This window comes from Pagrus major, chromosome 5, assembly GCF_040436345.1.
Source record: "Pagrus major chromosome 5, Pma_NU_1.0".
NCBI classification, from domain to species: Eukaryota; Metazoa; Chordata; class Actinopteri; order Spariformes; family Sparidae; genus Pagrus; species Pagrus major.
In genome coordinates this window covers 13,331,500-13,355,296 of record NC_133219.1, presented here as the reverse complement: position 1 = coordinate 13,355,296, position 23,797 = coordinate 13,331,500, and the positions used below count along the sequence as shown (strand labels likewise).

The 23,797-nt window shown below is 40.3% G+C and overlaps 3 protein-coding genes across 4 annotated transcripts; 1 reads left to right on the top strand and 2 right to left on the bottom strand.

Moving 5' to 3' along the window:
- Positions 1 to 39: 39 nt before the first annotated feature.
- On the top strand, positions 40 to 4,213 carry gucd1 (guanylyl cyclase domain containing 1). The gene is made up of 6 exons (XM_073465647.1): positions 40 to 399; positions 524 to 608; positions 748 to 913; positions 1,008 to 1,099; positions 1,204 to 1,445; positions 2,963 to 4,213. The coding sequence occupies exons 1-6, from the start codon at positions 393 to 395 to the stop codon at positions 3,052 to 3,054; spliced, it is 684 nt and encodes a 227-aa protein (XP_073321748.1). The 5' UTR covers positions 40 to 392; the 3' UTR covers positions 3,055 to 4,213.
- Positions 4,214 to 4,640: 427 nt separating this feature from the next.
- upb1 (ureidopropionase, beta) lies at positions 4,641 to 9,800 on the bottom strand. The gene is made up of 10 exons (XM_073465646.1): positions 9,548 to 9,800; positions 8,514 to 8,685; positions 7,857 to 7,944; positions 7,684 to 7,778; positions 7,435 to 7,593; positions 7,185 to 7,354; positions 6,710 to 6,791; positions 6,481 to 6,523; positions 5,931 to 6,085; positions 4,641 to 5,728 (listed from the first exon to the last, which is right to left on the bottom strand). Exons 1-10 carry the CDS (start codon positions 9,649 to 9,651, stop codon positions 5,645 to 5,647), a joined length of 1,152 nt encoding a protein of 383 aa, XP_073321747.1. The 5' UTR covers positions 9,652 to 9,800; the 3' UTR covers positions 4,641 to 5,644.
- A 3,317-nt stretch (positions 9,801 to 13,117) lies between these two features.
- On the bottom strand, positions 13,118 to 23,372 carry adora2aa (adenosine A2a receptor a). 2 transcript variants are annotated; one of them, XM_073465514.1, is made up of 3 exons: positions 22,958 to 23,372; positions 18,409 to 19,099; positions 13,118 to 16,177 (listed from the first exon to the last, which is right to left on the bottom strand). In XM_073465514.1, exons 2-3 carry the CDS (start codon positions 18,744 to 18,746, stop codon positions 15,151 to 15,153), a joined length of 1,365 nt encoding a protein of 454 aa, XP_073321615.1. In that variant the 5' UTR covers positions 18,747 to 19,099; positions 22,958 to 23,372; the 3' UTR covers positions 13,118 to 15,150. The 2 variants fall into 2 exon arrangements, with proteins under 2 accessions (XP_073321615.1, XP_073321616.1); XM_073465515.1 differs by lacking the exon at positions 22,958 to 23,372 and adding an exon at positions 20,110 to 20,161.
- Between the last annotated feature and the right edge of the window lie 425 nt (positions 23,373 to 23,797).

Here is a 23,797-nt window from a genome sequence, read left to right as displayed (position 1 = left end):
AACACAAGAAGCTGTACCAACGAAGAAGAAGAAGACTTCGTATGCTAGCAAGCAACAGAGAAGTGGAAGCAGGCGAGCCCTCAGGACAGAGGCACCGTCATTAAAACTTGATAAAATATAGTTTTTTAACTTTTAATCTTCATTTTTATTTTTTTACTAACCGAATAACTGTATGTCTAACAGCGGTGTGCGTCGAAGAGCTAGCCTCGCTGTGTTAGCAGCCTAGTTAATGATACTGTTAGCCTGAGAGCTAAACTTGCATTTGGGCAGCTGGCTTCTCCCAGTTAGCATCGATGAGGAAACCCAACCCCGGCACTGGTGCTGTAAGTAAGACTGACCAGCTTGTCTTGAGTTAGCTAGTCGGCTGGTTGTCTCAGAAAGAAAACAGCAGAATGACAGGTGAGTGACATGACCTGATATCAACAACTTCATGCTGTTGAGCTAGCTAGCATTGTGTTTTGATAGCAGCGTCAGTGCACAGATGGGACAGACCAACTAATGTTAACACTTCGGGTTTTCTCAGAGGATGCCGTCTTGCTGAATGTACCCGTCATTCGGCAGCTGTACCACTGGGACTGTGGGTTAGCCTGCTCCAGGATGGTCCTGAAGTGAGTGCACAGTGAAGTTTCCAACTTCTGAAATCATACTTGTGAATCTTTTTGCTTTATGTATAAGCCCAGCTGCGTTTCTGATAGATACAGCCATGCATATAAGTCATTTACAGTCTGTCACTGTGTATTCTTGCAGGTACCTCCATCCTGTGAGTGATGAGGAGTTTCAGAGAGCATGCTGGGACCTGAAGCTCACAGAGAGTGTGTGGACTATTGACCTGGCCTACCTCATGTGCCATCTAGGAATTAAACACTGCTTTTGCACGCAGACTCTGGGCGTCGATAAGGGCTTTAGAAATCAGGTACTTTGCAGAGTCTATGCTGTCAGTGTTCCCAAACAGATTTGAATGTCCCTAGTTCTGTGTGTGACTTTGTTGTCTTTGCTACGGTTTACAGTCCTTTTATAAGAAACACTTTGACACAGAAGAAGACAGAGTGAATGAGCTCTTCCTTAAAGCAGACAGCAAAGGTGTGATGGTGAAGAAGTGGTGAGTTTTCTGTTACTTATTGATCATATGGACAACCCCCCCGCTTTTGCCTCAGATAAAGTAAACCTAACACCTGATATGTGTCTGTGATCATGTTTCCGTAGTTCTGTCACAGTTCAGGAAATCCAGTCTCATCTGGAGCAGGGCCATGTCGCCATCGTGCTGGTCAATGCTGTCGTCTTGACGTGTGAGCTCTGCTCGTCGCCTGTCAAATACTGCTGCTTCCTGCCTGTGGGTCAGAAATGTTTCTGCAGGAAGCCAGAGTACCAGGGTCATTTTGTGGTCGTGTGCGGCTTCAACAGGACCACTGGCAGTGTTTTCTACAACAACCCTGCTTATTCTGATCGTGAGTAATCTCTCATATGTCCAAAGCACAGGCAGGGTGAGGCATAACTGTTTTTGAATAAAAATAGTATCGATAAGCTACAGAGAAAAGGTTTTGAAAATGTAATGTTAAAGGTAGGGGTTGACTGATATGGCTTTTTCAGGGCTGATACCAATTATTAGAAATCAAGGAGTCTGAAAACCGATATTTGGGACCGATAGTCATTTGCAGTAAAAATGAAACTCTTTGTGTCAAAATTTCGAACAAGCAGTGATGAAATAAACCTGAATACAATTTACTTCAAGTACTGTTATTAAGTACACTTTTGAGGTACTTTACTTGAGTATTTCCATTTTCTGCTACTTTATACTTCCTCTCCACTACATTCATTTGGTAACTTTAGTCACTAGTTACTTTGCAGATTCAGATTATTCAGTATTTATAGGCTATTCATTATGATGTGTTACCAATCAGATATTGTAAAAGTAAGTAAGTAATTGTTTGGACAAAACAATTCTTATTTTACCAGCATGTGGCTGATGGCTGTGCTAATTTGGTGCCCTGATAAAAGCTGTTACTTAAAGTTGCACTATGTAATTCTGGGGAAGAAATATTAATCAGAAGAGAAAGATCTTCACTGACTGATTTGTTTTATGCCTAAACAAACTAAAACAGACAGCTTGTTATGATATGGAAAAGAAATACATATTTCTGACCTCATTAATATTGTTAATATTAAAATTCTGAGTTTGAATTTCTTCTTCAAAACTACATAGTGCCCCTTTTAATGTATGCATTCAGAACAACAGTTTGTGAAATAGCAAACTATTGAAATAATTAGGATCAAGAATGTGTGATTGATCATGCAAAGTGAAACTTGAATGAACTTCAACTTCAAAATGAAGTCATGCCAGCAGCTCTGTGGGTGCAGCATGATCTGAGCTGAATGCCAGCGTCATCATGTTAACATGCTTATTTTTAGCAGGTATAATGTTCACCATCTTAAGTGTGTTTGCTGCCATTAGCAAATTACTACTGAACACAAAAAGTTGAATGATGAGGATGTCATTAGTTTTTAAAGAATTTGGTCTGGGGAAGAAATTTTAAACAGAAGAGAAAGATCTTCATCGACTGATTTTTTTTTTTTTTTTTTTAATGCCCAAACAAACTAAATAAACTCTCTTTGTTTTCATGACTGAATAAACTGAACAAACAAACTGACCTTAAAGGACAACACAATTTAATAATGTTTTACTTTGTTTATATGTGGCGGACCCTGCCTTCTTTTCTAGCTTCAAACAGTGTTCTGGGACCATACTTTCCTCTGAGAACAGCTTGTTTATTCAGTAATGGAGAAAAAAAAAATCTTCTGAGTTTGTATTATTACCTCATTGATATTGTAAATATTAAAATTCTGAGTTTGAATTTCTTCTCCAAAACTACATAGTGCCCCTTTAAGGCATCAGCAAAGTTATTACTGTAGCAAATTTCTAATCTATTGAGTATTTTGTGTGTGTACGTGTGTGTGTGTCATTCAGGGGTGTGCTGCACCAGCATCAGTAACTTCGAGGAGGCTCGGCGGAGCTATGGGACAGATGAGGACATCCTATTCGTCTTTAAGGAGAGTTGATGGACAGTGATGATTGGATTTCAATTTAACTCTTTCTCAGCTCATCATTGTAGTGACTTGATGCTGCAGGTCAACAGTGTTGGACTCGTGGCTCCACCTGTTGTCCGTTGTCTCAGATGCCCTGGGCCATCATCTTTGGTGCTAATTGCTCATGAGAGGCAGATTCACTGCGCTTTTTCCCTTGTATACAGTCACTACTATACGACCCCTAAAGGATTAACAGCTGAGAGGCTCAATAATATAAGTTGAACTCTTTTTGTTTTTAATGAGCAGCTAGTTCAAATGAATTTTATTGCGTCTTTGTTCAGTTTTAATGACTCTTGTTGCTCATATATTTGAAGCTATTCAAATGTAAAACTGTGAGCCGAGTATTTCAAAAAATGGATGAAATGTGGGAATCGTGACATAGAATAGGAATTACCAGGAAATAATGTGCACATAATTCAGGGCTGATGATGGCAACATTTAGTATATCCAATTTAGCTGTGCTGTTCAGTAGTGACGTAACTGAAGCCTCACCTCCACTTGCCTTTTGAAGAAATCCTGCTAACTCACCTGTCGGCCGCTTTTTATTCTGATAATTTTATCAACAGGGAATACAGGAAGTAGTTGCATTTTGAGAGTCTCAGGTAATTAATGCCCAAATGTGTGACACGCACATCAATTGACAAACTTAGATCAATGCAATACTCCAAGTGCAAGTGTGTCTATGGAAGTTGCAGACGAACACACTGAAACATGAACTCACCAGTTTCCCTCACTTCACTGGATTAAAAACAGCTCAGCATCTTGTGTTTTGGAGTCATGGATGCGTTGTTTGGTCGTTTTGATCATGTTGCAGAACAAAAAGGTGTAAATTGGACTCTGTCAGTTTGAAAGCAATGAAGACCAGGTAATTTCCTCATTGTCCCTCAGTTGTATTTTTTAATTTTGGTAATATGTAAACGTTTTTTGCACTATGCTTTTCAAACCTGACATAATTGTGTTATTTAAATTAAAAATGTAACCATGAAATAGCTTTTCTGAATCTATGAAAAGTGGTATTCTCCTGGGTGTGCTTTTTGCTAAGAACAAAAAGCATGTTTTAAAACCACAAACTTTATTTTTTATGAAACATAGAGCTGCATTTATGATGTTGTAATTAAAGGGTTTGAAAATACGATGCATCCTTGTCATTTTTTCCTGATACATGAATAGTTAATGTTCCTTACACATACATTTCTGTATCCCTTTTTAGTCTTTTGGCCACTCTTTACACCCATTGTTACACTGCCAACCTGTTCATCATGAGCAGTTCGGGGTTTGGTTTGACAACTTGCTATGGCAGGGAGTCAAACTAGCAACCTTCCAATTACTGGGTGACCTGCTCTACCTCCTGAGCTACAGCTGCTCATCATATGCTAACATTCAGCCAGAGATTGAGGGAATAACAACCCTTATGAAACCCTTATGAATTCAATAGAGTGGTGTAGCGATGACATTTTTTTTAAGGCAAACCCGGAGACATCTCCCTGGTTGCCTCCACATAAAGTCTGGGATTATTAAATTGGATTTCGGATTATTGACAAAAATGACACAAACACAAGTTTATGATACTTACACATTTTGTTCAGCAAGATAATCTTCACAGATGAACAACACTTTGTGATTTTCAAAGCATAAATGTAATCTCTAGAAGTAAAAAGCTAACATTAGGCTATAAACAGACTACATCACACGTCTACATAACAATCGCATGACTTTAAAGTCACCACCACTAACCGTCTTATTGTACAATTACTATACACATTTTCTATAAACTGATCAATTTACAAGTTGTGAAGTTAGAGTTAGTTTGGTACAGACCTTATTTCAGACATATAATCGAAAACCAATTAAAAAAAACTTATTGACTTTGAGACGAGGGAACTGGATGTGCAAAAACACTACCTGAATTCCAGGTTTTAGGACTATAAACTACACCACTCAATGAGCACCAGCTGTGACACCCAGTAGCATGGTCACATTACCCTGCAGAAGAATCTGAACCTACTCTAAACTAATTGAAATGGAAACAGACTGCTTCAACAGCAAATGAATTATTCAATAAAACTGGTTAAATGTGTAAATGAAATGAATGATTACACTCAGCTGCTACCTGCCTTATTTGGTCTATTTTGACCTTTAGCTTACAATGGCTACTGTTAGCCAATATTGGCAAGCTTAAGATAAGATAGATAGTTCTGTGTAACGTTACAAAGTCAGGTCATTGACTTTCGGACTCTTCTCCATTTGTGCTACTGTTACAGTTTGGTTTCAGCATTTAGCATTATCCTATAATTGTCATCTGTGGCTACAGTGGACATTGTTACCGTCACAGAGCTGAAACATCCAGGCTTGTGTCAAATCACCAATGAAATCAAGACAAGTTAGTTATCCAATACAAAGAAACAGAGAGCACGGCCCTGGTTTGACTTTGAATTTAGTTTTCTGTGATAAACTGAAGATAGAGCCAAACTGACAGACTGACAAATACAAAGATACAATGTCAAATGAAATGAAAATAACTGCACTTGGTGTGTTTCATTCATGGACTATAGTGGAACATCATCTACTCCTTCACTATGTTGGGTTTGAAGTCATGTGTGACAGCCTGGGTAAGTTTCTCTGCATACTCAGCATACCGCCCAGTCATCTGCATGGAGAGTGGACATAAAGATTAACAGAAGTCCATTAGAACACACTGTGCTTCTGTCATAATGTCCACAGTACAACACTTCCAGAAACCTTTCCCAACAATCCAATCACTGCAGGACCAAAGAAACACAAACTTTCTTAAAGTAGCTCAAAATGGCTCAAAGGCTGCTTAAATGTATGTACGTCAGATTAATATTTACCTTAAAACTCCATTTGTCGCTGATTTGTCGGTTCAGGTTGAGATCCATTTCTACCACCAGAAGTCCGTCAGACGTCCTAGAGAGCCCAGGGGTGCGGCTGCCGTCAGGAGCAGCCACATAACTGGATCCATAGAAGTGTCCAAAGTCATGGTGAGCTGCAGAAGTAAGGACAGCTGTCTGTAAGTGTACTGAAATAATTCACCCTGCCAGTGACAGCTACAAAAGACCAGGAAAGGTTATCCTAAAAAATAAACTTACAAGTGCGAGTTTAGATTCACCTACACACAGCCAACCATACAAGTGGAAGAAATTAAAAGATGTAAGAATCAATTTTAAAACTTTAAAATTAATGATTTCCGAGCCCACAGTCTGGTTGTACTCAAGTCACGGATCACTAGGCTAACTTGCTTAAAGGCAGCTGCAGTTAGTGGTTACTCTGGTGTTATGCTGCCCAATATTTGTTTTGATTAAGAATTCAATAAGTAGCTGATTCTTACATACTGCATCTTTAAATGAAACTTTCCCAATTTTAGGAAAATAAATCTCTTACCTTTTTTCCCATCACCGGATGTGAACTCACTTTTGAAATGTTCCTGAGTGAAATACAAGAATGTACATAAAGTCACACAAGCTCCAACAGGGATTATTCAGCAGGGGAGTGGGACTGGGCAGGACTGTAGCTACCAGCTACTGACATGCAGGACTCAGTTCCTCAGTATGTCTAACATTTTGTCTACAGCCCTGCAGTTTGGTGTTAAAGCAGTTATAGACCGACTTACCGTCCCGACACGGTTGATTGCACAAGTGAAACAGTGGTTAGCTATCGCTGCATTCCTGGCCTCTATAGGCCACATGGGCTCACTGTAGAAAGAAAGAAGACAAATACTACTGTTGTATATATTTAACAACAACTTTTGTACAGTTTACAGCAACACTAGGTTTAGTAACACTGACACTATGACGAAGATTACTGTCACTACATTGCATTTTTTTAAAATCATGGATTGGAGCGCAAAGCAGACAACTATTAAAGGGACTCAAGCGCAATATATTGATCAATTACATGTTGCATAATCCAAGAATCATTTGTGTTCAAATTACCACACAGAGAACATAGAGGCATATAATATTTGATCACAGGAACTGCATAGTGAAAGAGAGGGTTAGAAACAGCCCAGCAGCTTAGATTACACCCCTCTACCAACTTAATTCAGCCATGTCAGAAATAATAGTAACTGAATTTTCGTCTCTTACCTGAGAGCACCGACAGTAGCTGAGGGGTTGAAGATGATCTCAGCTCCGTTCATACTGTACATGAACCAGTTGAGAGGGTGATGGCGCCCGTAACAGATATTCACAGCTATCTTCCCAAACTGTGTCTGGAACACCGTGTGGCCAGTGTCGCCCTCCATATAATATGTAGACTGAGTGTGAATAAACATGGTGACGTTAATTTCAGACAGGTGCAGTGGATCACATAGTGTAACAGGAATCGCACACTTACCTCATTAAAGTCTCCGACCCTGGGAATATGGTTCTTCCTGCTCTTTCCCAGCACATTCCCGGAGTTGGAGATCACCACTGCTGTGTTCCACAGAGTGTCGTGGAGCTCTTCTCGCTCCAGAATTGGAGAAACAACTACCATGTTGTACTTTTTGGCCAGCTAATGACAGAATTGCAGTGTTACCGGGCTGGTGTTCAGTAGTGAAAGCGTGTCATTGCACTGTGGCAGAGCTCTGTAGCCAAATCTCACCTCTTGGCAGAAGCGTGTGGTGTTTCCTTCCTCAGCAGACTCTGCAAACTCCGTCCATGGTTCTTTCTCGCGGGTGCAGAAAGCAAAAGGCATGGCTGTGGATGGCATAAGACAGGTTAGTCTATCTGACTGGCTCATTTGTACTGTGCAGTTGTACTCATGACAGCACTCACTCCAGGTCTCCTGAAAACAGATGATGTTGACACCGCACATGGCTGCCACCTCGACCATTTCACCAATCCGGTTATGCATGGCGTTAATCTGTGGAGGGGACAACCAGAGGATTTATACCCGTTACATGAACAGTTAATATCAAATGTACAGCATCCTGTCTGTCTCTTCACCACTGATACCACAACAGGTAAAACCACCGTTATACTTGATTTGTGGACAGCCGTTGCGGGGGCCAGAACTGATCATTTTTGGATGAGAGGGTGGAGCTGCAAAAGATACAAATGCCTCTGACCGAGAGCCCGAGGACACGCTGTGGTAGTGACTTGTAATAGCAAAGTCCACACCAAAAAGCATACCCTCCTTTATCGTCTATTTTACTCTAATTTAGACAAAAATGTACAAAATGAGCATCATGCTGTGTTGAAGAAAGACTTGAAGCTAGTGATTGAGACCATGAACTCATTAGGAAACTGTCTACTAAGGAAATAAAACAGGTGAGAAGGAGGGCAATTTTCTCGTAAGTTGACATACAATCAGACTTCTTATTGAAACCAGTGGAGTCGCCTCCTGCTGGCCATTAGAAAGAATGCAAGTTTAAGGCACTTTCAGGAAAGCTCCCGTCTTTATTTCATACAGTCAGTGGTCTCAGTCCGTACCTGGTCCAGGATGGGGGCATCAGTGGGCAGAACAATGCGGTGCTGGATGAGTCCCACACGGATCCTTCTGGGCGGCCTCAGCTGTTCCTGCGCAGCTTCAAACCCGCAACCCTTCAGCTCAAAGTCACGCTCGGAGGCAGCATCCACGGCACATGACGGGAGGTCCAACTTCCTGTGACAGAGGAAACCCAAACCACAGAACAGTGAGAACATTTAACATTGATTCTTCGTAATGACTGAGCACAATGATAAAACGTTTATGTCAGGTGTCTCAGGCATTTAAGAGTGGAGTCACACTGACAAATGGATAGTATGTTTAGATGAACCACATGACCCTGGTGACAAAAGTTTGTTTTAGAGATGAAAGGATTAGTACATTAACTTTAGTCCATTGACACAAATTAGTTTAATCATTTAAAGGTGCACTATGTAGTTTTGGGGAAGAGATTGTTAGATCTTCACTGACTGACTTTCAGATGTGAAGATTTTCTGATTTTCTTTGTCATATTAGTTAGAGAACCGAAAACCTTTGAGTTTTCGACGGTTGGTTGGACAGAACAAACTATTTGAGTAGTTCACCTTTTTCCATGGGATATTACCATAGGTCATTTTTTCTATATTTTTGGACATTTTATTGACAAAACAAGCAACCAATGAATAAATAATATCTCTGGATTAGTCGATAAAAAAGAAGTATTTCCTTCTTCTTCAGGGCATTACTTTCCCCTGTGTATTATTGAGTATGTGATGTAATACTTCTCTAGTTACAGTTTGTGTGCTGGACAGACCATAAGCAATAACACCTTTACTATTATTATTACTTGTGTTGCCTTCATGGACACAGAAACCGCATGTATAAAGTTCGACACTATTGAGTAATCCTCACTTTGGACAGGTTAAAGGTTGTCGACTGCGACTCTCTTCCTACACTGACCAAAGTCCACTCAGCACAGCAATTATTCACCCAGAACAACTTGTACAGAAACAGCAGAAGTAAAACTAATCGTAGTATCTAACATCTCGCGATAACTCACCTTGTTTCCTTCCCGAATAAGATGCGCTTCACCTCTCGGAGCTCGGCCTCCGGCAGGTGAGACTCCAGACACTTCTCCAGCGACTCGAACTCACATGCGGACATTTCTGCGCTCGTCTTCGGGTTTTTGGGCCTCACTGCGGCTGCGGCACAGCTCAGAGTCTGCAGGGAACAAATGTGTGCTCGTCCTGTGTGTTACAGTCGTTATCTGACGGATGTTTTCACGTTGTCAGACGCAGGTTAATGTCTTCGGGAAGACGACCCAGCGGCTGTTCAGGGAAGTCCTGTCATTAATTAACCCCATGTGTGCCTCCGCCCCTGCGTTTGTGGAAAGCAGCTTTAGCCTGATTGAGAACAGGCTAAACAGGCTACATCTACATCGTTAGAACAAACGTTTTTACACAGATAAAGAAATATAGTCGTGAATAACGGATGCCGAATGAACAAAAAGGCCCAAATAGTTAAGAATGTGTTGCGGACAGCCTCTCAGAGTTTATACAGTTTCTCCCAACGCTTAAGTTTCAAAATGGAGCGTTTTTTAAAGGGAGTCCGGCGACTTTCTAAAGAAGCAACAGGCTTTTTACAGCAGTCCGCGAAAAAGACACTGAATTTTAACAAGGAAGGAATCATCTTCACGTATTGTACTTAATGCCGAATTTACAAGAAGGTACCAATAAGTACAAATTTGCCGTAGACGTTTCGCCGAGTTAATACAGTTTCACCTAACGCTAAAGTTTCAAAATTGAGCGTTTTTTTAAAAGGGAGTCCGGTGACATCCTCCAAACAAGTAACAGGCGTTTACAGCGATGCCGCAAATTAAAGGGACACTTTTTTACAAGGAAAGAAACATCGTAATGTATTGTACTTAATGCCGAATTGTGGAAACTACTCCAAAGATATCTATCCCTCTCAGAGAAAACATGTCTAAATGTTTTATTGTGGGCAAAAAACAAACGCGTTTCAACACTTCGCCTTCTTCAGCGTGATACCACAGAGCACACGACCCTGGAGAGGTGAGGAGCCAACAATCAGAGATGATGGAGTCCATCTGTGAGTGCCCGCCCCATAGTGTTGAAGGGGTGTAGCCACAATACAAACTATCAGGCAATAAGTAAGACTGGAAAAAATAGCATAAAACGCACACATAACTATATATTCCAGATACATCCAATCGAAATAAACACAGAAAAAAAGGGAATAGGTGTCACAAAAACATTTATCAAATGTTTATCTTCAAAAATAGGAGATTGTCACCAAACTAATCCACAGATTATCATATGAGCATATACTCACACCATCTTTCCTCTAATCTATTTATGATTAAAACATCTATAAAAAGAAGAGATGAATATAGAGATATATAATATAAATAATCCTCCTTATTTATCTTTACAAAGGGTTCAAACTGCAGGGTCTTACTAGCTTTTATTCCTGATTTTTCATATTATTTGTCCCTGTCCCTTGTTTCCTCTGAGGGTGCCGGAGTTTAGTTCTTTGTTACTTAACGCCAAATTTACAAGAAGGCACCCACGAGTTAAAATTTGCCGTAGCCGTTTCACAAAGTTGATTTAGTTTCTCCTCATGCTGCAACAACTCTTAAAATTACTCGATTTGTAAGGGAGTCTGGGATATCGCTGTTACTAGTGACATTCATCACTTCATTACGTGGTCCATATCCATGACTTTCACACACACACACACAAACACACACACACACACAGCAGCCCACTCCTTGCAACAGTCGTGTCAAGTAGATCACAACCACAGTTATTTAATTTAAATATGTAAAGGTGTGACAGCGCTCACCCCAGAGAGACTTACAGCAGGCTATATAAAATCAGACATGACAACGTCTTCATTCACACAGTAATGTTAGTGAAGTCTGTCTCACACACACTTTGTAGAACAGATAACTGAAATAGAAAACATAGATTTGCTCATTTCATACATCGGATCTATTAATGTGTGAATACATCAGATTTTGTTTCAGGGTTTCTACAGAAAAGAAGTAAGACTTGAATGTCTGTCATGACTTGTACAGGAACTATTTCATTTGGTGTTTTTTCTTTTTATTGGTATTTGCAGACATGTTTTTGCCCTGGTCTGTTGCTCTGTGTCCATCCTCCTCTCTTCTTTCTCCTTGTTGGGGTTTGACAGTTTCCTCAGCAGCTCTGCAACAGAAAAAAACCCACCCCAGTGTATTTGATGAGTTGGGAATGAGACTCAACTTTTATTAAAAATAGGACCATTAAGTGTTTGTCTTGATGTATGATTTTTCTCATTGTAAACATGAATTTGACCAGCAGGAGGGCTCAGAGAGCTACTTTAGGTCTGCTGGTCGGTCAGTTCCTTCCCCTGCTGATGGTTTTTTATTACCTGTTGACTCAGGATCACTGTGGCTGAAGTTAAGTAGTTAAATTTTTCCGAACTCCAGTGTCATTATCTCCTAAAGGGATGTAATGTCATGAACATTAATGTCAAATAAAGCAGCTGAACAAGCTAATAGTATACAGATTCCCACAAAAAAAACAACAATGAAATGTACTTTTTGTTACTGTGCACCACTGGTTCTCAAAGTGGGGTCTGGGGGGTCCTTGAGGGGCTTTCAGGGGGTCTCCAGCATAAAGGGGATTTATTTATTTTCACTATAGTTCCATCCATGAGGAACACAGTGTCTATTTCCCACTGAGCAAAAACATATCCAAAAGACATCAATTCAATGTCTTTGACGACATTGAAAAGACGTTCACTTGAGAGCCAGGATGAAAGACTTTTTGACGTCTTTTAAACTTTCACTATTGATGTCCAAGTGACATCCCTACAGGGTTCAAAATCAAAGTTTTTACAATGTAATTTTAGACTTCTTTTCAACTTCAGTTACAGACGTCAAAATAACTTTTTGTGGTTCAAAATTAACTGTAAAAACTGTAAGAATGTCACAAGTGAATGTTGAAAAGACATCAAAAACGTTAATTCTGGCTCTCCAGTGGAAGTCTTTTAACATTGTCAAAGACGTTGAATTGAAGTCTCTTGGGTGTTTTTGCTCAGTGGGTTTGGTCATGGGCTTCATACATTTTCTGTGATAAAACATCTAAAAGCAGATGAAGGACCCTGGGACAAAATCTTATCTGATTTGTGTCAGTTCAGGGGTCGTTGACCGCTGTAGAATACCTTCATGAAATAAAATTATGATATATCTAACTTTAGAATGTTACCATATCATATATATTTATTTATTACAGCGGATAAACACCAACTCAACTCAACTGAAATCATATTTTTTACATTCTTACTTTACAAAACACTGATGTTAAGAAACTGACAAAGCCTTGTCTTATGACCATGCCTCGACAGGTCAGAACTGTTCTGGCTGCACAAGAGGAACCTGCACAGTATTAAGTAGGTGGTTTAAATGTTGTGGCTGATACTATATAGGTACATAAATGGTAGTCTCTCTCATCTAACACTCAAAAAGTTAACAAATGAGCAAACTTCCCAAAATGTCAAACTATTTCTTTAATATAGAATATTGATTAGAACAGCTTTCAGCAAAATGATTTCTAACAAAAAGACACATTTATGGCTCTTATGGAAAATTGACTTCTCACTAGCTCTCCAGTAGAGCTGTAATGGCCTAGAATTTTGCATCCTAACCTCGATCCGACCCAGCTGAGGAGACAAGATGTTACCACACAGGACAGGAGCACAGTGCGAGGACTCGGGAGGTCTCTGCGTGAATCTTTAAAAAAAGCACTGAAGGCCCCTAGGGGAGCTTTCAAAGAAAAGTGGGCCCTGCGCCCTGTAACCTGAACTCGCAGGGGAATTACGATAAGAGCTGGGAAAATAAAGAACTCCAAAGATAGTTTGACTGCTTAATGAACTATTTCCCAGAAGGACCAAACCAGATCTGAGACTCAGTTCTATAGACTCCTAGATCTGATATGAAAAACAACTGTGTCTGCTGAAAAGCCAGTGGGAAGCCTGAAGCTGTTCCTACAGCCACTGAACAATGGCTGGGAACATTTTGTGGCCGTTGCGGAACACAAATACTGTAAGTACACTTAAAAGCACAGTAAAAAGATTTATTTAAAGACAGGACTTTGTGCCAGCCTGCATGTGAGATCACAGACGGCGATAGCTGCACTGGACTTCACAGACTTCCTCCATGAATCTGAAATGTCATCATTCACAATCCTCTTCAGAACATCTCCCATCCTCATCAAACTACTTCAGAAGTTTGCATTGATATTACTTAAATAAGCATACAGTCAAGTCATATTGTCACACACAGCAAATAAAAATACAAGGGTACATTTCAGCATTGCATCATCAACTTTCAGTCCTTTGCAGTGTGAAACACTACAGACAAAAATATTTTTTAGCCCACGGGTAGCGATAATGAAATCGAAAGGCAAAAAATAATTATTTTTAAGCACATGAGTGTGAAGTGTGAACTGCTAAGCAGGTTGGTGTCACAGTCTGTGCAAATCGCGGGTCCTCAGGATGTGGTGAATCTAAATATAGTGCAAATGATGGTGCACTACTGCATAACACATAATCCTCTGCGCAGGATCCTTCGTAGTGGCATAAGGTGAAATCCATTAGAGTGCGTTTACGTCCATATCCCTGAAAAATGTATCAATAATTTAATTATAAGTTTTCAGCCAAAGTGGCAGGATGGAATTTACTCACACAGTTTGTTGTATTGTTTTTTAAATACAGTTAAACGAAGAGAAACATCCTGTAAAGGCAAGAATCAATGCTTTTTCCACTCTTGGTCACTATTGGACCACTATTGGTCATGTACAGTGTTAAAGGAATAGTTCACCAAAAAAGTGAAAATTCACTCATTATAAACTCCCCCTTTATGCCGATGAAAAAGTCAGTCAACCTCTCTGGAGCCTCACAGCAAATAGCATCATTCTCCTAAACAACTGAAGTAGATTGTTTCAAAACTTAAACAAAAAAAATAAATGAAAGAAAGAAATACATAAAATGGCTCCGTACAGCTCATCCAGCATAATCCAAAGGTCTCTGGAAAATATCAAATTGATTTGAAAAGATGTTATTACATCCTTTTCTAAGTCGAAATCTTTACTGTAGCCACTAAAGGCATTAGTGTGCACCCCATCTCAAGTGGGTGCACAAGCTCGACTGCACCTCCAGGGTGTAAATAATGTCTTTTCAAATTAATTTGGGATCTCTGGGCTTTCAGAGACTTTTTTGATTGTTTCTTTTTACATTTTAAAACAAGTCCTCCTCTACTTCAGTTGTTTAGGAGAATGCTGCATCGTTGTTTTTCTGTGAAGCTCCTGAAATGTTTTGTGGACTATGAAACTTCACCTGACTTTCCATCAGCATGGGGCTGATTAGATAATGACTGAATGTCATTTTTGGGTGAACTTTGCCTTTAAGAAGCAGCACAACCTATTTGGCCCACTAGCAGTGGTTTCAGCCTTATAGTCTGGATTAAATTTGGAAGTCACTAAATAGAGTGCTCCCATTTCCATCGTGGATCAGGACTTATCTCGATTCCTTTGAGAGTTGCAGCTGAGGTGACGTTGATTTTTTCCTGCATAGCGAATATTCCCTCCTGTTCATAGGTCAGGACATCATGGCCACCTCACTAAGGCAATTCTTCCTGCTCTGCTTGTTGAACAGCGATGTGACCTGGGCGGAGCCTTGGTTCTGTTTGTCCTCCATGACTTCTGGTTCGGTGCAGTCATGCTGCTGCTCTGCATACTGCAGATGATTACCTATGTGGATCTGAGTCTGTCTGAGGGCTTGCAGTGGACAAGGGACAGGACAGTGGGAGATGACGACTGACAGAGGGGGGTGAGATAATGCCACCACACCGCCCCCTACAGGAGAGATATGAGTCGGGCAGTGGTAGGAGCTTTCACAGCTGCTGCTGCTGTGCTCAGTGAAAACGTCAAAGCTGAGGCCATTTGCCTTCAGTCTGATGGAGTCAGTGATGCTGTTGTGGGTGGAGGTGCGCATGCTACTGCTCTCTAACGGCTCCCGCCGGCCCAGGATGTGGCGCCGGATAATCCTCCGGAAGGTTTGTCGGAACTCTCGGATCCGGTAGGCGTAGATGAAGGGGTTGATGACAGAGTTGGCGTGGGAAAGAATGATGGCCACATACATGATCCAGAGCGGAGGACGGGCACAGTCAGGACAGAAGAGGGTGAAGCAGTTGATGATGTGCAGAGGCAGCCAGCAGACTGCAAACAACCCCACAATGATGGCCAGAGACTTGGCAGCTTGGACCTCTTTCTGCAGCGTGGAGCGCGACTTCTCTCCGTGAAGCGCTTTCACCTCCATCAGCTTGAGCTGGTGGCGAGCGGCCATGAAGATGCACAGGTAGATGGCCAGCATCAGCAGCAGGGGGATCAACACACAAGCAAAAAAGTTGAAGTAGACCATATACGCCATGACCACCACTTCCTCAAACAGGCACCTCATCTGGCCGGGCGGGCAGGGTGGCTCGCTGGTGCTGTTGGTGTTGGTGTTGGTGTAGTTAGACAGCTTGTTCCAGCCCATCATGGGGGTCAGACCGATGATGATGGATAAAACCCAGCAGATGGCGATGATGCCTTGTGCTCGCTGACCTGTCACCAAGCTGTTGTACCTGGAGATGAAGACAAATGCACTATGAAAGGTTTCTTTCCCAAGCCATACTAAAACATCTAATAATAATAATAATAATAATAATAATGTCTAATTGTGTATACAGAATATGAGGACGGCTCTGTGGAAGCACTTTTCATCCCGGAACTAAAGGAGAAAGGATAAACAAACCAAGTCTTTCAGGACTCCTCAAAGGACAAGTCTATTTTGAGTCCGCCTGTAGCGCAGTGTGGGAGAGCAGCTGAGATATTTGGCTTGTTTCTGTCGCATTCTTGAGATGTTAAAGTGCAAGGGTTAATGCTGCAAAAACAAGCCCCTGCATCAGTAATGCAAAGAACAACACGGAGAGACCCTCACGTATCTTCAGCAGGAGGAGGAGGAGGCTGAAGGACTGAAAACAGGAAGGCTGAGCTCCATGTGGCTCTGGAGTCAGTGTTTGAGCATGATGAGGTCAGAGCTCGAGCTGCAGACACACTGTCCCCAACAAATCAGAATCCTAAGTCGAAGCTGATGTTAAGATAAACAGTCTGATTAAGCCTGTGTTTTCACTGTGGAATATTAAAGGAGGATTACACAGAGGGCTACACAGTCTGTATAAGCAATTAGAGCAAAAATCATTTGATTGCTCCTCAGGGACGCTGCCTCGTGGGAGACGCCATTTCTGGACGCAGTTATTCAGCCAAGACTTTCTGGTTCAAATGTCAGACACTTCACTGATAGACAGCAATGATATATGAAGTATTATTGTGAGACCTCCACTGCCTGGGACTGAGAGGCAGATGAGAAAAGAAAGAGAAAAATTCACTCTCTCTGTTTAAGAATATCAAAGAATGCACTTGAGGTTCTTTTATTTTTTCCTAAATGAAATATTTCCCATTTTTCTTACTTTTGTACCTTTGGTACAGCTTTCTAATAAGGCAAGCATTTATATCACATAAATGCAACTAAAACAGTTAATACATTATCAGATATTAAAGATCAAGTTCAAAAAGAAAAAAATCAGTTGTTATCTACTCATTCTACGGAAGCCCTGAGGGGCAAGTGTGAAATCAAGTGAATTATTTTCATTTTTACTCAAAAAAAATGTTTCCGTCTGTGGAACCAAGTGAATTTTTTTTTTCTAGAATAGAATTTTTTTCAGGGCTTCTGTAGAACTAGTAGGTAACAACTCATTTTGAAAATTGATTTGAAAATTTGCTCTCTTCGATGCCTGATGGAGCATGCTAATGCTTTTAGCTTAGCAGCTACAGTGAAGATTTCTGCTTTAAAGAAAGTGTAAATAAGGTTTTCTCAAATCAATTTTGGATCTTCAGGCTTCTTTTTTTTTACATTTTAAAACAAGTCCCCAGCTACTTCTGTTGTTTAGGACAATGCTGCAACGCTGTTTTGCTGCAAAGCTCCACAAATGTTTTGTGGACTACGAAACTTCACCCGGCTTTCCATCTGTATGGGGGTGAGTAGAAAATAAATTAATTTCTATTTTGAGATGACTTATCCTTTAAAACTTTTGGTTTGCCAGGTTGTGAATTAACCCTTTGGTGTTTTGTAAGCCATAAATAAATGCTCAAGGGTTTATTCCTTTCTAATAAACCATCTAGTCAGCAGATGTCAGTGTTTGTAAGTCATTAGTAACAGTGCTTTGAGCGGTCGGTACACTGGAGAAGTGCTATAGAAATGCAAGTCCATTTAACAGGGTTTTATTCTATCAAGTCAACATAATAAGAAATGATCAGTGTTGTAAAAAGTACCAAAAAGTCATATTTGAGTAAAGGTAAAGATGTCATGTAATGATATTACTTTGGTAAAAGTGAAAGTCACCCATACCGATAATACTTGAGTAAATGTCATAAAGGATCTGATATTAAATCCACTTAAGTAACAAAAGAAATATTCTGGCGATAAATGAACTGAAGTATCAAAAATAGGAAAAATATATACGTATACTATGGGATGACCGATTATTTGATCTGATATTCAGAATCAATGTTATTTTTATCTAGTTGTTGATAAAATAAGATACATTTAAAAATGTCCCTCTGATGCAGTAGTAACTAGTAACTAAAGTTATCAAGTAAATGCAGTCAGGTAAAATGTACAATATTTGCCTCCTAAATGGAGTATAAAGTAGCAGAAAGTGGAAATACTAAGGTAAAGTACAAGTACCTCAAAACGATTGTTTCCGACTGCACAGGAAGTATCATCACTTGTAACGACTAATAATTCCCCACTGACCTGAGCGGTAACTTGATTGCGATGTAGCGGTCCATAGCGATGGCCAGCAGGCTGAAGATGGAGCTCTGGGTGAGGACCAGCACGAAGCAGGCGATGAACAGGCAGCCATAGAAGTTCGAACAGAAGCCGGTGCTGATGACGATGGAGAAGGGAATGGCCAGGACGCCCACAGCGATGTCGGCCACCGCCAGCGACACCACGAAGAAGTTGGTGATGCTCTGCAGGTTGCTGTTGAGGCACACAGCCCAGCAGACCAGCACATTGCCCAGCACGGAGAACACAGCAATCAGCAGCTCCAGGACGATGTAAAGGACAAAGGAAGCTGGGTAGTCCGGCATGGTGAGACAAACGGAGAGGTCACTGATGAGGAAGGAGGAAACCTCACCTCAACGACCATAGCTGCAGCCTGACAGCCGCTGACCTCAGCCTCCTCACCTCCGACACTTCGGGAAACGTCCAGACAGCTGTGACAACTCCCTCACACCTGCTCAGCTTAAACTGACTTATTTAACTTCAGATCATCTCCACACACAGGACACAGCAGTCTCCATTCTCTCCTGGTGGAAAGCTCCTCTGCTGTCCTCTCCCCTCAGGTCCTTCCCCTCAGCGTCTTTTTCCCATGAACTCCTCGAGGGGCTGAGATGATGCCAACAACGCACATCACTGGAACATGATGCTGCTGCAGATGAAGCTGTGCAGAAGTGAGAAAGAGGAAATGCTTTTACAACAAAGGAAGTAGATTTCACCAGACACACACTTACATCAGATAAGTTTTAGAGTGAGTCAGTGAGCAGGGCTGCATCAAACGACGACTATATGTGTTCGCCGGAATATCAGGGTGATATTGTGAAATGTCACATCTAATCTATGAAATATGACGGAGCATTTTCCTTCACAAAAACAACTTCAATCAAATACATTTGTCTTTTTAAGGAATAAAAGATTCCCAGCATCGTCACTATGAATGAATGGGTCTGTGGGGTAAACTTACTTTTCCATTTTCACACTTTTCAGAGGATTTAAACTCTTCTGGGTGAAATACTAAATACTTTTTTGCATTCACTAAAGTCACATGAGCTCTCAGCAGCTTTAAAGGGGCACTATGTAATTTGCAGACCCAGAATCTTTATATTTACAATAATACAACTTATTATTATTATTGAATTTTTTCCATCACTGAATAAACAAGCTGTTCTCAGAGGAAAATAAGGTCCCCAGAACACTGTTTGAAGCTAGAAAGGTGGCGGGGTCCGCCACATATAAACAAAGTAAAACAGTATGAGATTGTGTTGTCCTTTAAGGTCAGTTTGTTTATTCAGTTTTTTCAGTCATGAAAACAAAGAGAGTTTGTTTGGGCAGAAACTTCTTACCCAAAACTACATAGTGCACCTTTAATGTGAAACATATAAACATATTTCAGTCTACCATAATGTTCATGTGAGTGTTCAGTTTTGTGGGACTTTGGGCTGCCGATGTCTTCTATAAACAGCCCCTCTTGACCCTGCAGAGGAGCAGTGGGAGAGCTGTTTGTGTAGACTTCATCAGTGTCAAGTGCTCACGTAGCAGAGCTCCGAGTGTTCGTGACCGTGAAGATCATATGTAGGACACACGTAAGATGCTTCGAGAATGAACGCTGATTCTTATCAAACAGCTAAAAGTTCAATTTTGGATTCATGTGAAAGATAAAATACTTCTACTCACACATTTAAGGCCCTGAAAACCTGTTTTCTCTTCCTGTTAGCACTGGGTTCCTACACAAGGACACAAAGTTGAAATAGTTTTGGTTTCTTTATGTGAGAAATGTCTCTATTTGAGTTTTATCTGGCTCGTTTCAAGGGGGCAGGGGCAAGTGTACCTGTTCACCAATTAGGATTAACACTTGAATCAGAATGTGCTGGCAGTTGTGGCGTTGGTTATGTTTTCCCAGTACCGTCCCACTCAGCAAAAACATATCAAAAGACGTATTTTCAATGTCTGCCAACATTTAAAATACATTCACTGGAGAGCCAGAATGAAAGTGTTTTTGATGTCTTTTCAGTTTTCACTATTGATGTCCAAGTGACGTCCTTACAGGGTTCAAAATGAAAGTTTTTACAATGTAATTTTAGACTTCTTTCTTAACCTCAGTCACAGATGTCTAAAGAACTTCTTGTAGTTCAAAATTAGAGTCTTTACGACGGCCAAATGTTAATTCATGAGGCGAAAGCCACCAGGTTGGATTTGAACCCTGAGACTCAACCTCTGTAGTCTGAATGAGGCATGCACTTTTGGTCATCCAACATTAAGTAGGCTAATGTTCGAAGGCTGGATGACCAAAAATCGTATTTAATAAAGCTGATAAATGGCTCTCCTGGTAAAGTACATGTCTTATTCAGACTATGAGGTTGAGCCCAGGAGTCCATCAACATGGAGGTGAGGAGATAAAGACTACATTTTCATTTTCGGGTGAACTTAATGTAGGTCTATGAATAAAAGGTATTTTTCTCTCAGGAGTAGCCTGTTGGTGTATTAAATGTCTCACCTTCTCATCCATGTTTTGAAATGAATGTATAATATATAACGGGTCATGATGAACAATTACAATACAGTAATTTCTGCTCACTCTTTTTTTGTATTTATTTGTAAGCTGCTCACGTCTACATTCTTCACTTTTAGCAAAAAAGGGTTTTTTTAGCCATTTTTAATCATAATTCTTAGAGGTTTGATAAATATGGCCCCTGGTCGGTTAGTGAATCGTACTGTAGTGAGACTTCCTACAACCCTAACCCATAAAAGGCTTAACAAAGAGGAATCTGCTGTTTTTGTGCTGCTGAATTCCCTCAGAGAGAATGTTTCTCGAGGTTACGTCTAGTTTTTGGAGATAACAGCTGTGCTGGAACACAGAGGTCTTTGCTCTCCGAGTCAGGCTTTTCCCTTTGGGTCAGATGAGACCTTTATATTAATACCAAAGACTTGTTATTTCAAGGTTGATAGTTATCAGCAGGTTTTGTGTTCATTCTGTTTGACTTACAAATAAAGTTTTTGTTGGTTTCTTTCCACCGAGCCCACGGTATTTATTTGTCTTGATGTCTGATAAGTTTGGTGTTATATTACTGTGTGTTCTAACTTTTTATGCAACAGCGGTGAGTCAAAAACAAAACTCCCAGAGGACAGTACAGGAAATAATAAATTGTGACAGTTATTCTCCCATGCTAACAACACATCCTTCAATAACAAGCTGCCCGAGATAAAATTATGAAACACATAAGAGAAACTCCAGGGATTCATAGTCAGGCTTTGGCTGACATTCATTAATCTTAGGGCTGTTGCTACATCAGATTATCGTGGCCAAAAGAATTCATGGTAACGATATTATTCAGATATCAATTGAAAATTTGGTAAAGAATTATGCCATAAGTCACCAAATCTAAAATACTCCCCCCACACTTTCAAATTCATGTTGTTAGGGTGCTTTTTTCTGTCATCCCCTGCGACAACTAGTTACTGCCTCTTCTTTATTTAGTTTTATAGCGGATGGCAACCAGCATTAAAGGGTCACTGTGTGGTTTTGGAGAAGAAATTCAAACTCAGAATTTTATATTTTATTAATGTGGTAATAATAAAAACTCAGAAATATATATATATATATATATATATATATATATATATATATATATATATAAATATTTAAATGTATTTCCCAAAACTACATAGTGCACCTTTAAGCTGCATTACCACCACCTACCATGACAAGGCAGAGGCACAGGGTTATTTACACGATATCAATATTTCACTTATAAATATCACAGTTATCTTTAATATCAGTATATCACGACACCCACAGTTGCTTTAGGACATGAATTCAGCTCAGAAAAGCATTTTTATCTTCAGATACATGATTGAGATGTTTTGTGACATGAGATAAAAAGACATATATATGAGATAAAAAGTTTTTTTTAATCTCATAATAAAGTATCTTCATTTTTTGTACACCTAAACAAACTAAATAAACAAGTTATCTTTGTTTTCATGACTGAATAAACTGAATAAACAAACTGACCTTAAAGGACAACACAATTTCATGCTGTTTTACTTTGTTTATATGTGGCGGACCCTGTCACCTTTCTAGCTTCAAACAGTGTTCTGGGGACCTTATTTTCCTCTGAGAACAGCTTATGGAACAAATAAATATTTCTGAGTTTGTATCATTACCTCACTGATATTGTAAATATTAAAACAGTGCCCCTTTAACCACTCTGATAACATGGTGATGCTTTATGGACTTCATGTTAAGGCTTGGTTTTGTTTCGTTTCTCTCAGGTGCGGGACATCTTGTACCAAACATCACTATCTACCGCATGCTTTCAGTCAGATGCATCACACGCAGCTGTCATGCTCCTGTCTGCGGTCTGTGCGGTACATACACCGCACACGTAACACAAAGTAGCCTATAAAGGCACATTTAACATGTTGAGACCGCATGCGTGAAGTCTGACCAAACTGCACCATACATCTTTAGTTGTATTTAAGTTTTGTTGATATTATGCAGAAGTTAGAAAAACAGACTCACCTTTTCTCCTGAGTTGTAGAATTCCGTCCAATATGACTCACTTTACTGGTATTTAAAGGATATCTGATGTCTCTTTGATGATAAAACCTAAAACAAATATCACGCAAATGATCGTTTTCACTTGCAAATAAGCGGCAAGTGTGCCACTTCCTCACATGTCTGCTGAGACAGAGTTCAGCTCAACATGCGGCTGAAATCCAGGAAATAAAACCACGAAGATGAGAAGTGTGATCAGCTTCTCCTCCTGCTCGCATTTAGAGAGATAACAGCTTCTGTAGTGAATGACTTCAGACACGAGGCTCGCTCTTTTCCTCTCTCTCTCTCCCTCACACACACACACACACACACCCTCGAATAAAAATATTCATCCTGCTCTGCTTCCTCTCTGGGGCCTATCAGTTAAAGCCAGTTGTGTGTGTGTGTGAGTCTGTTGATGACACACACACACATTGAAGGAGCACTGTGTAGTTTTGGAAAAGAAATTCAAACTCAGAATTTTTAATGTTTACAATAATTAAAACTCGTAAAAAAAAAAAGTTTTTTCCTGAAGTGAATACACAAGCAGAAGAAAATAAGTCCCCAGGCCACTGTTTAACGCTATAAAGGTGGCAGGGTCCGCCACACACAGAGAGCTGAAGTCACACCCCTTCCAGTGGGCCACCTTGGGGCCTCATATCGGAAAAATGTTGTGCAGTAGTCAATAGGGAGAAAATTTTAAAGCGTATATTTTATCGCTAGACGTAAAAAGCTAATGTTAGGCTATAAACAGACTATCGGTCGCATAACTTAAACGTCAGCACCACTAAGAGTTTAACTACACAATTACTACACATTTGCTAT